The sequence below is a fragment of the Notothenia rossii genome (genome assembly GCF_949606895.1).
Source record: "Notothenia rossii genome assembly, chromosome: 4".
NCBI lineage: Eukaryota > Metazoa > Chordata > Actinopteri > Perciformes > Nototheniidae > Notothenia > Notothenia rossii.
The window spans coordinates 95,649,619-95,664,599 of NC_136902.1; the positions used below are offsets into that span (position 1 = coordinate 95,649,619).

General features: G+C 38.2%; 1 protein-coding gene across 1 annotated transcript; it reads left to right on the forward strand.

Annotated features, from left to right (window-relative positions):
- The first annotated feature begins 8,836 nt into the window (after positions 1 to 8,836).
- Positions 8,837 to 13,197, forward strand: LOC307038072 (ectonucleoside triphosphate diphosphohydrolase 6-like). The gene is made up of 3 exons (XM_079679365.1): positions 8,837 to 9,034; positions 10,974 to 11,086; positions 11,313 to 13,197. The coding sequence occupies exons 1-3, from the start codon at positions 8,962 to 8,964 to the stop codon at positions 11,394 to 11,396; spliced, it is 270 nt and encodes an 89-aa protein (XP_079535491.1). The 5' UTR covers positions 8,837 to 8,961; the 3' UTR covers positions 11,397 to 13,197.
- Positions 13,198 to 14,981: the final 1,784 nt, after the last annotated feature.

Consider the following 14,981-nt stretch of genomic DNA (forward strand, 5'->3'; position numbering starts at 1 on the left):
AACAGGGAAATAAAAAAGACAAGGTGAAATGTATTCATTCAGTCTGTTTTATCTTTGTAGAATATATACAACAGGGGTGAACCTTCACCCTGAAACACTCAGATAAAAAAAAAAACGATTTAATTATATAAATAAAATGTAAATAAAATGAATAAATGAGAATGGTATCTGTGTTGTTGATCTGTAATCATCATCATCATCATCATCATCATCATCATCATCATCATCATCATCATCATCATCATCTTTATTTAAAGAGACTCTTGGTCCATTATTACAAGACATACAACACTCAAATATAAATTAAAAAAGGCAGTTATACCAATGTTTCCACAGAGGTGACTGGTATCGTACAGCACTGAGACATGGATTTGAAAGCAGCATAATGACAGAGTTATGAGAAACATTCAATCGACAGTCATTCAGATTACTTTAGAGTTAGTATAGTTCAGATGACTTTAGAGTTAGACTAGTTCAGATGACTTTAGAGTTAGACTAGTTCAGATGACTTTAGAGTTAGTATAGTTCAGATGACTTTAGAGTTAGACTAGTTCAGATGACTTTAGAGTTAGTATAGTTCAGATGACTTTAGAGTTAGACTAGTTCAGATGACTTTGGGGTTAGAATAGTTCAGATGACTTTAGAGTTAGAATAGTTCAGATGACTTTAGAGTTAGTATAGTTCAGATGACTTTAGAGTTAGTATAGTTCAGATGACTTTAGAGTTAGACTAGTTCAGATGACTTTGGGGTTAGAATAGTTCAGATGACTTTAGAGTTAGAATAGTTCAGATGACTTTAGAGTTAGTATAGTTCAGATGACTTTAGAGTTAGTATAGTTCAGATGACTTTAGAGTTAGACTAGTTCAGATGACTTTGGGGTTAGAATAGTTCAGATGACTTTAGAGTTAGTATAGTTCAGATGACTTTAGAGTTAGTATAGTTCAGATGACTTTAGAGTTAGACTAGTTCAGATGACTTTGGGGTTAGAATAGTTCAGATGACTTTAGAGTTAGTATAGTTCAGATGACTTTAGAGTTAGTATAGTTCAGATGACTTTAGAGTTAGACTAGTTCAGATGACTTTGGGGTTAGAATAGTTCAGATGACTTTAGAGTTAGTATAGTTCAGATGACTTTAGAGTTAGTATAGTTCAGATGACTTTAGAGTTAGTATAGTTCAGATGACTTTAGAGTTAGAATAGTTCAGATGACTTTGGGGTTAGAATAGTTCAGATTACTTTAGAGTTAGTATAGTTCAGATGACTTTAGAGTTAGTATAGTTCAGATGACTAGCAGTTTTCCCCTCATTCTGTGCTTTATTCTGATTCTCCTATTTGTGCTGCTGATGTTAAAGGGTTGTTCCGTTATATGTCTAATACTTTCCTTTATTTACATGTGCTATAGAGGATCAGAGATATTAGAAACATCTGTATAGTCATATATCATCCTGTACATCACTGCGATGGAACAGAGCACAGATAGATGAACTCTGCTAACCCTGCTAAGTATGTACAGTATGTAAGGTATCAGTATAGTAGTATGTACAGTATGTAAGGTATCAGTATAGTAGTATGTACAGTCTGTAAGGTATCAGTACAGTAGTATGTACAGTCTGTAAGGTATCAGTATAGTAGTATGTACAGTATGTAAGGTATTAGTACAGTAGTATGTACAGTCTGTAAGGTATCAGTATAGTAGTATGTACAGTATGTAAGGTATCAGTATAGTAGTATGTACAGTCTGTAAGGTATCAGTACAGTAGTATGTACAGTCTATAAGGTATTAGTACAGTAGTATGTACAGTCTGTAAGGTATCAGTATAGTAGTATGTACAGTATGTAAGGTATCAGTACAGTAGTATGTACAGTCTATAAGGTATTAGTACAGTAGTATGTACAGTATGTAAGGTATCAGTACAGTAGTATGTACAGTCTGTAAGGTATCAGTACAGTAGTATGTACAGTATGTAAGGTATCAGTACAGTAGTATGTACAGTATGTAAGGTATCAGTATAGTAGTATGTACAGTCTGTAAGGTATCAGTACAGTAGTATGTACAGTCTATAAGGTATTAGTACAGTAGTATGTACAGTATGTAAGGTATCAGTACAGTAGTATGTACAGTCTGTAAGGTATCAGTATAGTAGTATGTACAGTCTATAAGGTATTAGTACAGTAGTATGTACAGTATGTAAGGTATCAGTACAGTAGTATGTACAGTCTATAAGGTATCAGTACAGTAGTATGTACAGTCTATAAGGTATCAGTACAGTAGTATGTACAGTCTGTAAGGTATCAGTATAGTAGTATGTACAGTCTGTAAGGTATCAGTACAGTAGTATGTACAGTATGTAAGGTATTAGTACAGTAGTATGTACAGTATGTAAGGTATCAGTACAGTAGTATGTACAGTATGTAAGGTATCAGTACAGTAGTATGTACAGTCTGTAAGGTATTAGTACAGTAGTATGTACAGTATGTAAGGTATCAGTACAGTAGTATGTACAGTCTGTAAGGTATCAGTATAGTAGTATGTACAGTATGTAAGGTATTAGTACAGTAGTATGTACAGTATGTAAGGTATTAGTACAGTAGTATGTACAGTCTGTAAGGTATCAGTACAGTAGTATGTACAGTATGTAAGGTATCAGTACAGTAGTATGTACAGTATGTAAGGTATCAGTACAGTAGTATGTACAGTATGTAAGGTATCAGTATAGTAGTATGTACAGTATGTAAGGTATCAGTATAGTAGTATGTACAGTATGTAAGGTATTAGTACAGTAGTATGTACAGTCTGTAAGGTATCAGTACAGTAGTATGTACAGTATGTAAGGTATCAGTACAGTAGTATGTACAGTATGTAAGGTATCAGTACAGTAGTATGTACAGTCTGTAAGGTATCAGTATAGTAGTATGTACAGTATGTAAGGTATTAGTACAGTAGTATGTACAGTATGTAAGGTATTAGTACAGTAGTATGTACAGTCTGTAAGGTATCAGTACAGTAGTATGTACAGTATGTAAGGTATCAGTACAGTAGTATGTACAGTATGTAAGGTATCAGTACAGTAGTATGTACAGTCTGTAAGGTATCAGTACAGTAGTATGTACAGTCTGTAAGGTATCAGTACAGTAGTATGTACAGTCTATAAGGTATCAGTACAGTAGTATGTACAGTATGTAAGGTATCAGTACAGTAGTATGTACAGTATGTAAGGTATTAGTACAGTAGTATGTACAGTATGTAAGGTATCAGTACAGTAGTATGTACAGTCTGTAAGGTATCAGTACAGTAGTATGTACAGTATGTAAGGTATTAGTACAGTAGTATGTACAGTCTATAAGGTATCAGTACAGTAGTATGTACAGTATGTAAGGTATCAGTACAGTAGTATGTACAGTCTGTAAGGTATCAGTATAGTAGTATGTACAGTCTATAAGGTATCAGTACAGTAGTATGTACAGTCTGTAAGGTATCAGTACAGTAGTATGTACAGTCTATAAGGTATCAGTACAGTAGTATGTACAGTCTGTAAGGTATCAGTATAGTAGTATGTACAGTCTATAAGGTATCAGTACAGTAGTATGTACAGTCTATAAGGTATCAGTACAGTAGTATGTACAGTCTGTAAGGTATCAGTATAGTAGTATGTACAGTATGTAAGGTATCAGTACAGTAGTATGTACAGTCTGTAAGGTATTAGTACAGTAGTATGTACAGTATGTAAGGTATTAGTACAGTAGTATGTACAGTATGTAAGGTATCAGTACAGTAGTATGTACAGTATGTAAGGTATTAGTACAGTAGTATGTACAGTATGTAAGGTATCAGTACAGTAGTATGTACAGTCTGTAAGGTATCAGTACAGTAGTATGTACAGTCTGTAAGGTATCAGTACAGTAGTATGTACAGTATGTAAGGTATCAGTACAGTAGTATGTACAGTCTGTAAGGTATTAGTACAGTAGTATGTACAGTCTATAAGGTATCAGTACAGTAGTATGTACAGTCTGTAAGGTATTAGTACAGTAGTATGTACAGTCTGTAAGGTATTAGTACAGTAGTATGTACAGTCTATAAGGTATCAGTACAGTAGTATGTACAGTCTGTAAGGTATCAGTACAGTAGTATGTACAGTCTGTAAGGTATTAGTACAGTAGTATGTACAGTCTATAAGGTATCAGTACAGTAGTATGTACAGTCTGTAAGGTATCAGTACAGTAGTATGTACAGTATGTAAGGTATCAGTACAGTAGTATGTACAGTCTGTAAGGTATTAGTACAGTAGTATGTACAGTCTATAAGGTATCAGTACAGTAGTATGTACAGTATGTAAGGTATCAGTACAGTAGTATGTACAGTCTGTAAGGTATTAGTACAGTAGTATGTACAGTCTATAAGGTATCAGTACAGTAGTATGTACAGTCTGTAAGGTATTAGTACAGTAGTATGTACAGTCTGTAAGGTATTAGTACAGTAGTATGTACAGTCTATAAGGTATCAGTACAGTAGTATGTACAGTATGTAAGGTATCAGTATAGTAGTATGTACAGTATGTAAGGTATCAGTACAGTAGTATGTACAGTCTATAAGGTATCAGTACAGTAGTATGTACAGTCTATAAGGTATCAGTACAGTAGTATGTACAGTCTATAAGGTATCAGTACAGTAGTATGTACAGTCTATAAGGTATCAGTACAGTAGTATGTACAGTATGTAAGGTATCAGTACAGTAGTATGTACAGTCTATAAGGTATCAGTACAGTAGTATGTACAGTCTGTAAGGTATTAGTACAGTAGTATGTACAGTATGTAAGGTATCAGTACAGTAGTATGTACAGTATGTAAGGTATTAGTACAGTAGTATGTACAGTCTATAAGGTATCAGTACAGTAGTATGTACAGTATGTAAGGTATCAGTATAGTAGTATGTACAGTATGTAAGGTATCAGTACAGTAGTATGTACAGTCTGTAAGGTATCAGTACAGTAGTATGTACAGTATGTAAGGTATCAGTACAGTAGTATGTACAGTATGTAAGGTATCAGTACAGTAGTATGTACAGTATGTAAGGTATCAGTACAGTAGTATGTACAGTCTATAAGGTATCAGTACAGTAGTATGTACAGTCTATAAGGTATCAGTACAGTAGTATGTACAGTCTATAAGGTATCAGTACAGTAGTATGTACAGTCTGTAAGGTATCAGTATAGTAGTATGTACAGTCTATAAGGTATCAGTACAGTAGTATGTACAGTCTATAAGGTATCAGTACAGTAGTATGTACAGTATGTAAGGTATTAGTATAGTAGTATGTACAGTATGTAAGGTATTAGTACAGTAGTATGTACAGTCTATAAGGTATCAGTATAGTAGTATGTACAGTATGTAAGGTATTAGTACAGTAGTATGTACAGTCTGTAAGGTATTAGTACAGTAGTATGTACAGTCTGTAAGGTATCAGTACAGTAGTATGTACAGTCTGTAAGGTATCAGTACAGTAGTATGTACAGTCTGTAAGGTATCAGTACAGTAGTATGTACAGTCTGTAAGGTATCAGTATAGTAGTATGTACAGTATGTAAGGTATTAGTACAGTAGTATGTACAGTATGTAAGGTATCAGTACAGTAGTATGTACAGTCTGTAAGGTATCAGTATAGTAGTATGTACAGTATGTAAGGTATCAGTACAGTAGTATGTACAGTCTATAAGGTATCAGTACAGTAGTATGTACAGTCTGTAAGGTATCAGTACAGTAGTATGTACAGTCTATAAGGTATCAGTACAGTATTATGTACAGTCTGTAAGGTATCAGTACAGTAGTATGTACAGTCTATAAGGTATCAGTACAGTAGTATGTACAGTCTGTAAGGTATCAGTACAGTAGTATGTACAGTATGTAAGGTATTAGTACAGTAGTATGTACAGTCTGTAAGGTATCAGTACAGTAGTATGTACAGTCTATAAGGTATCAGTACAGTAGTATGTACAGTCTATAAGGTATCAGTACAGTATTATGTACAGTCTGTAAGGTATCAGTACAGTAGTATGTACAGTCTATAAGGTATCAGTACAGTAGTATGTACAGTCTGTAAGGTATCAGTACAGTAGTATGTACAGTATGTAAGGTATTAGTACAGTAGTATGTACAGTCTGTAAGGTATCAGTACAGTAGTATGTACAGTCTATAAGGTATCAGTACAGTATTATGTACAGTATGTAAGGTATCAGTATAGTAGTATGTACAGTCTATAAGGTATCAGTACAGTAGTATGTACAGTCTGTAAGGTATCAGTACAGTAGTATGTACAGTCTATAAGGTATCAGTACAGTATTATGTACAGTCTGTAAGGTATCAGTACAGTATTATGTACAGTCTGTAAGGTATCAGTACAGTATTATGTACAGTCTGTAAGGTATCAGTACAGTAGTATGTACAGTCTGTAAGGTATCAGTACAGTAGTATGTACAGTCTATAAGGTATCAGTACAGTATTATGTACAGTCTGTAAGGTATCAGTACAGTATTATGTACAGTCTGTAAGGTATCAGTACAGTATTATGTACAGTCTGTAAGGTATCAGTACAGTATTATGTACAGTCTGTAAGGTATCAGTACAGTAGTATGTACAGTCTGTAAGGTATCAGTACAGTAGTATGTACAGTCTGTAAGGTATCAGTACAGTAGTATGTACAGTATGTAAGGTATCAGTACAGTAGTATGTACAGTCTGTAAGGTATCAGTACAGTAGTATGTACAGTATGTAAGGTATCAGTACAGTAGTATGTACAGTCTGTAAGGTATCAGTACAGTAGTATGTACAGTCTATAAGGTATCAGTACAGTAGTATGTACAGTATGTAAGGTATTAGTACAGTAGTATGTACAGTATGTAAGGTATCAGTACAGTAGTATGTACAGTCTGTAAGGTATCAGTACAGTAGTATGTACAGTCTATAAGGTATCAGTACAGTATTATGTACAGTATGTAAGGTATCAGTATAGTAGTATGTACAGTCTATAAGGTATCAGTACAGTAGTATGTACAGTCTATAAGGTATCAGTACAGTAGTATGTACAGTCTATAAGGTATCAGTACAGTAGTATGTACAGTCTGTAAGGTATCAGTACAGTAGTATGTACAGTCTATAAGGTATCAGTACAGTAGTATGTACAGTCTGTAAGGTATCAGTACAGTATTATGTACAGTATGTAAGGTATCAGTACAGTAGTATGTACAGTCTATAAGGTATCAGTACAGTAGTATGTACAGTCTATAAGGTATCAGTACAGTAGTATGTACAGTCTATAAGGTATCAGTACAGTAGTATGTACAGTCTATAAGGTATCAGTACAGTAGTATGTACAGTCTGTAAGGTATCAGTATAGTAGTATGTACAGTCTATAAGGTATCAGTACAGTAGTATGTACAGTCTATAAGGTATCAGTACAGTAGTATGTACAGTATGTAAGGTATCAGTACAGTAGTATGTACAGTCTATAAGGTATCAGTACAGTAGTATGTACAGTATGTAAGGTATCAGTACAGTAGTATGTACAGTATGTAAGGTATCAGTACAGTAGTATGTACAGTCTATAAGGTATCAGTACAGTATTATGTACAGTATGTAAGGTATCAGTACAGTATTATGTACAGTATGTAAGGTATCAGTACAGTATTATGTACAGTCTGTAAGGTATCAGTACAGTAGTATGTACAGTATGTAAGGTATCAGTACAGTAGTATGTACAGTCTGTAAGGTATCAGTACAGTAGTATGTACAGTCTATAAGGTATCAGTACAGTAGTATGTACAGTCTGTAAGGTATCAGTACAGTAGTATGTACAGTCTATAAGGTATTAGTACAGTAGTATGTACAGTCTGTAAGGTATCAGTACAGTAGTATGTACAGTCTATAAGGTATTAGTACAGTAGTATGTACAGTATGTAAGGTATCAGTACAGTAGTATGTACAGTCTATAAGGTATCAGTACAGTAGTATGTACAGTCTGTAAGGTATCAGTACAGTAGTATGTACAGTATGTAAGGTATCAGTACAGTAGTATGCACAGTCTGTAAGGTATCAGTACAGTAGTATGTACAGTATGTAAGGTATTAGTACAGTAGTATGTACAGTCTATAAGGTATCAGTACAGTAGTATGTACAGTCTGTAAGGTATCAGTACAGTAGTATGTACAGTCTATAAGGTATTAGTACAGTAGTATGTACAGTATGTAAGGTATCAGTACAGTAGTATGTACAGTCTATAAGGTATCAGTACAGTAGTATGTACAGTCTATAAGGTATCAGTACAGTAGTATGTACAGTCTATAAGGTATCAGTACAGTAGTATGTACAGTCTATAAGGTATTAGTACAGTAGTATGTACAGTATGTAAGGTATCAGTACAGTAGTATGTACAGTCTATAAGGTATCAGTACAGTAGTATGTACAGTCTGTAAGGTATCAGTACAGTAGTATGTACAGTATGTAAGGTATCAGTACAGTAGTATGTACAGTCTGTAAGGTATCAGTACAGTAGTATGTACAGTCTATAAGGTATCAGTACAGTAGTATGTACAGTCTGTAAGGTATCAGTACAGTAGTATGTACAGTATGTAAGGTATTAGTACAGTAGTATGTACAGTCTGTAAGGTATCAGTACAGTAGTATGTACAGTCTGTAAGGTATCAATACAGTAGTATGTACAGTCTGTAAGGTATCAGTACAGTAGTATGTACAGTATGCTAACTCGGCACAAACATGAGTATTCGTTTTCAGGAAAAGATGTACATTTTGTCTCGTGTTGTTCAACGATGTGAGCGGACACAGATTAAAGTTCAGAGAAAATAGAAAATGTTTGAACAAATATTTTCACACTGAAACAAAAAATTGTTTAAAAATAGAACAATATTTAAACATGAAATAAAGATGTATATAATAAAGTAATAAAGGTCTATGTGTTGTGTTTCAGAGGAGCAGACAGGAGGCAGCGTCAGAGTCTCAGATTACAGCGAGGCAGCAGAGAGAGGTGAGTGATATTATACATATCTAATATACAGAGAGGTGAGGGCGCCCCCTGCTGGACGCTCTGCACACGGCACTACAGCATTATATCTAATATACAGAGAGGTGAGGGCGCCCCCTGCTGGACGCTCTGCACACGGCACTACAGCATTATATATAATATACAGAGAGGTGAGGGCGCTCCCTGCTGGACGCTCTGCACACGGCACTACAGCATTATATCTAATATACAGAGAGGTGAAGGTGCTCCCTGCTGGACGCTCTGCACACGGCACTACAGCATTATATATAATATACAGAGAGGTGAGGGCGCTCCCTGCTGGACGCTCTGCACACGGCACTACAGCATTATATCTAATATACAGAGAGGTGAAGGTGCCCCCTGCTGGACGCTCTGCACACGGCACTACAGCATTATATCTAATATACAGAGAGGTGAGGGCGCCCCCTGCTGGACGCTCTGCACACGGCACTACAGCATTATATCTAATATACAGAGGGGTGAGGGCGCCCCCTGCTGGACGCTCTGCACACGGCACTACAGCATTATATCTAATATACAGAGAGGTGAGGGCGCCCCCTGCTGGACGCTCTGCACACGGCACTACAGCATTATATCTAATATACAGAGAGGTGAGGGCGCCCTCTGCTGGACGCTCTGCACACGGCACTACAGCATTATATCTAATATACAGAGAGGTGAGGGCGCCCCCTGCTGGACGCTCTGCACACGGCACTACAGCATTATATCTAATATACAGAGAGGTGAGGGCGCTCCCTGCTGGACGCTCTGCACACGGCACTACAGCATTATATCTAATATACAGAGAGGTGAAGGTGCTCCCTGCTGGACGCTCTGCACACGGCACTACAGCATTATATATAATATACAGAGAGGTGAAGGTGCCCCCTGCTGGACGCTCTGCACACGGCACTACAGCATTATATCTAATATACAGAGAGGTGAGGGCGCCCTCTGCTGGACGCTCTGCACACGGCACTACAGCATTATATCTAATATACAGAGAGGTGAGGGCGTCCCCTGCTGGACGCTCTGCACACGGCACTACAGCATTATATCTAATATACAGAGAGGTGAGGGCCCCCCCTGCTGGACGCTCTGCACACGGCACTACAGCATTATATCTAATATACAGAGAGGTGAGGGCGCCCCCTGCTGGACGCTCTGCACACGGCACTACAAGATTATATCTAATATACAGAGGGGTGAGGGCGTCCCCTGCTGGACGCTCTGCACACGGCACTACAGCATTATATCTAATATACAGAGGGGTGAGGGCGCCCCCTGCTGGACGCTCTGCACACGGCACTACAGCATTATATCTAATATACAGAGGGGTGAGGGCGTCCCCTGCTGGACGCTCTGCACACGGCACTACAGCATTATATCTAATATACAGAGAGGTGAGGGCGCCCCCTGCTGGACGCTCTGCACACGGCACTACAGCATTATATATAATATACAGAGAGGTGAGCGTGCCCCCTGCTGGACGCTCTGCACACGGCACTACAGCATTATATCTAATATACAGAGAGGTGAGGGTGCTCCCTGCTGGACGCTCTGCACACGGCACTACAGCATTATATCTAATATATAGGAACAATAAATACATATCAAAATAGAATAGAAATAGAATATGTGTAGAAGAGGCTTACATTCAAAATAAAATACAATTGGAAACTCCAATGAGTTGAAGCTTTAGCTCTTCGTTAGCACTTTGAAGGGCTAGCCTGCTAATATGAAAATGACAGTTCGTTTTAGTTTTTATTGTCAAAATACATTTCATATAAAAACCAACCGGGGTTATGAAGGTGATGTCTTTTCTCTTTGGCGCACATTGCATCATTGTAAAAACATTGGAATAAGATCGTTAGCTTATGCTAATCGCTGACTCTGATGAGAGATGCTGTTTCTGTTTCAGTGTGCGGGGGGTGGGGTGCGTCCTCCGGCTCGAGCCCCTTCCTCTGTCTGGACCTGCTCTACATCTCCACGCTGCTGCAGGAGCTGGGGTTCCCCCCCCACAAAACTCTCAAGGTGGGCCCCCCCACTCTTTAAAGGGTCTTCTTCAACACCCTAACGTCAGCAGGTTGTTCACAGGCTCCAATACTCCTTCTGGATTTATTATTATATCCTTATCATAACTTGTATTTTCCACATGGGGTGTGTGTATTGAGTGTGTGTGAATATGTGTGTGTTATTGTGTGTATTAATGTGTGTGTTATTGTGTGTATTAATGTGTGTGTTATTGTGTGTGTTACAGCTGGCAAGGACGATCCATCAGGTTGAGACCAGCTGGGCTCTCGGAGCGACTTTCCATTACATCGAGTCCCTGAACACACACTGAGGCTCTTATTCTGAAAATCCTCCATTACATCGAGTCCTTGAACACACACTGAGGCTCTTATTCTGAAAATCCTCCATTACATCGAGTCCCTGAACACACACTGAGGCTCTTATTCTGAAAATCCTCCATTACATCGAGTCCTTGAACACACACTGAGGCTCTTATTCTGAAAATCCTCCATTACATCGAGTCCTTGAACACACACTGAGGCTCTTATTCTGAAAATCCTCCATTACATCGAGTCCCTGAACACACACTGAGGCTCTTATTCTGAAAATCCTCCATTACATCGAGTCCTTGAACACACACTGAGGCTCTTATTCTGAAAATCCTCCATTACATCGAGTCCTTGAACACACACTGAGGCTCTTATTCTGAAAATCCTCCATTACATCGAGTCCCTGAAAACCCACTCAGGCTCTTATTCTGAAAATCCTCACCTCATCCTGAATGTGCCGTAAACAAAGAATAAATCAGCAAATAAAATGTATTTATTCTTAAAAAGGAATAGATAAATAAGTAAATACTTTTATTTTAATATAAAGAGAAATAATATATTTATCTTTATATTAAAATAATGTTTTTACCTGATGCACAAACCTTGATGCATTTCTCAGGTGACGTCGTCAGAGAGTCCTGACAGCCAATCAGAAGCTGTGCTGCTACTCAGCTCCGCCCCTTTTTATTTTAAGATGTGTTCAAGTCTGACAGGAAAACTCAGTTTCTCTGGTTAGGGTTTCTCTCAAAGGCGGCGTGTGGAAGCAACAAAATACTTTTACTCAAGTACAAGTTACTGAAGTACACAAGTACTGAGGTACTTTTTTAGTTACTGAGGTACTTTTCAAAGTTTCTGAGGTACACAAGTACACCTGGAGATGAAAATGTAGTTCTTAAAAAAAAGACGTGAAATTCTAGTTTTTGTTGTAATTAAACAAATAAACTGAAATAAAATTAAAAAAACATGAAATTCCAAAAAAGTGAGATTTTGAAAAAAACATGACATTCTTAAAAAAAAAATGAAATTTTGAAGAAAAAAAACTTGAAATAAGAAAAACCTTAAAATTCTGAATAAAAAATAAACATCGGAAACAAAGTCATATTTTCTCAAATAAATTCAAAATCTGAGGGAAAAAAACGTATTCTTAAAAATATTGATTCTGAAATTCTGAGAACAAAGGGTTAAATCTGAGAACAATTCCTCCTCTGAAAAACACAGAAAACACTTAAAATCAGCCAAAACAAAATAATCCAAAAACACTTTTTTTCTAAAGACAATTTTTTTTCTTTGTGTATTTCCATTTGTTTCTTCTTTAGTTAAACCAGTCCTTTCTTCTTATACATGGTTAGACGGCAGTTCATACAGTTTAACATTAGCTCTAAATATAACGGTGCTCACTTAAAGCATCTGTATTTTTATATATTAAACTCTTATAAATCTTAGCGATGCAAATACTTTTCTATCTTCAGTCTTTTATTACATGATGCAGATTCCCTCCAGCCGAAGCCTCCGAGCGTCTAACGAGGGTCAGCGCGTGCTGACGATGGAGCTTCTACGGACACCAACAAATAACCAAACACCAGAAGTTTAAATGAATTCTCTGATTGTTTTTAGAATATTTCATATTTACCGTGAAGGTTGGCCAGACGTCTCTGAACCGTTGTTGTTGTTGTTGTTGTTGTTTGATTCAGTAAACAAAGACTCATGAAGGTATTTCCTCGACAGCGTGTCGGATGTTTGTTCCTCTGAAGGTTTCCACGTGTCAGTTTGGTGATAAATCTGCAATAAACCATGTTTTCTGAAGACTGTGTTTCATTTGGAGTGAGGATCCTCCACTAGAGGGTGCTAGGGAGGATCCTCCACTAGAGGGTGCTAGGGAGGATCCTCCACTAGATGGTGCTAGGGAGGATCCTCCACAAGAGGGTTCTAGGGAGGATCCTCCACTAGATGGGGCTAGGGAGGATCCTCCACTAGATGGGGCTAGGGAGGATCCTCCACTAGAGGGTGCTAGGGAGGATCCTCCACTAGAGGGTGCTAGGGAGGATCCTCCACTAGAGGGTGCTAGGGAGGATCCTCCACTAGATGGGGCTAGGGAGGATCCTCCACTAGAGGGTGCTAGGGAGGATCCTCCACTAGATGGTGCTAGGGAGGATCCTCCACTAGAGGGGGTTACCTTGTTGCTGATTGGCTAATGGTTACACAAGACAAAACATCGTTATGACATCATAAAGCGGCCAAAATCTGATCAGCTCATTTTCAGACAGGTTTTTATAGAAATGGATCAAAAAGAGAGAGAATCTCAGAGGGGACACATGTTGATGTAGAAGACACATGAAGAACAGGGGACACATGTTGATGTAGAAGAGACATGGAGAAGAGGGGACACATGTTGATGAGAAGACACATGAAGAAGAGGGGACACATGTTGATGTAGAAGAGACATGAAGAAGAGGGGACACATGTTGATGTAGAAGAGACATGGAGAAGAGGGGACACATGTTGATGTAGAAGAGACATGAAGAAGAGGGGACACATGTTGATGTAGAAGAGACATGAAGAAGAGGGGACACATGTTGATGTAGAAGAGACATGGAGAAGAGGGGACACATGTTGATGTAGGAGAGACATGGAGAAGAGGGGACACATGTTGATGTAGAAGACACATGAAGAACAGGGGACACATGTTGATGTAGAAGAGACATGGAGAAGAGGGGACACATGTTGATGAGAAGACACATGAAGAAGAGGGGACACATGTTGATGTAGAAGACACATGGAGAAGAGGGGACACATGTTGATGTAGGAGAGACATGGAGAAGAGGGGACACATGTTGATGTAGAAGACACATGAAGAACAGGGGACACATGTTGATGTAGAAGAGACATGGAGAAGAGGGGACACATGTTGATGAGAAGACACATGAAGAAGAGGGGACACATGTTGATGTAGAAGACACATGAAGAACAGGGGACACATGTTGATGTAGAAGAGACATGGAGAAGAGGGGACACATGTTGATGTAGGAGAGACATGAAGAAGAGGGGACACATGTTGATGTAGAAGAGACATGAAGAACACGGGACACATGTTGATGTAGAAGAGACATGAAGAAGAGGGGACACATGTTGATGTAGAAGAGACATGGAGAAGAGGGGACACATGTTGATGTTGAAGAGACATGAAGAAGAGGGGACACATGTTGATGTAGAAGAGACATGGCGAAGAGGGGACACATGTTGATGTTGAAGAGACATGAAGAAGAGGGGACACATGTTGATGTAGAAGACACATGAAGAACAGGGGACACATGTTGATGTAGAAGGGACATGGAGAAGAGGGGACAAATGTTGATGTAGAAGAGACATGGAGAAGAGGGGACACATGTTGATGTAGAAGAGACATGAAGAAGAGGGGACACATGTTGATTTAGAAGAGACATGAAGAAGAGGGGACACATGTTGATGTAGAAGAGACATGAAGAAGAGGGGCCACATGTTGATGTAGAAGAGACATGGAGAAGAGGGGACACATGTTGATGTAGAAGAGACATGGAGAAGAGGGGACACATGTTGATGTAGAGGAGACA

Excerpts from the sequence above, each read along its gene's own strand:
- LOC307038072 (XM_079679365.1), top strand. The coding sequence starts at position 8,962 with ATGTGTTGTGTTTCAGAGGAGCAGACAGGAGGCAGCGTCAGAGTCTCA. Across the intron at positions 9,035-10,973 it reads CAGCGAGGCAGCAGAGAGAG|TGTGCGGGGGGTGGGGTGCG; the intron begins GTGAGTGATATT and ends TTTCTGTTTCAG. Across the intron at positions 11,087-11,312 it reads CCCCCCACAAAACTCTCAAG|CTGGCAAGGACGATCCATCA; the intron begins GTGGGCCCCCCC and ends TGTGTGTTACAG.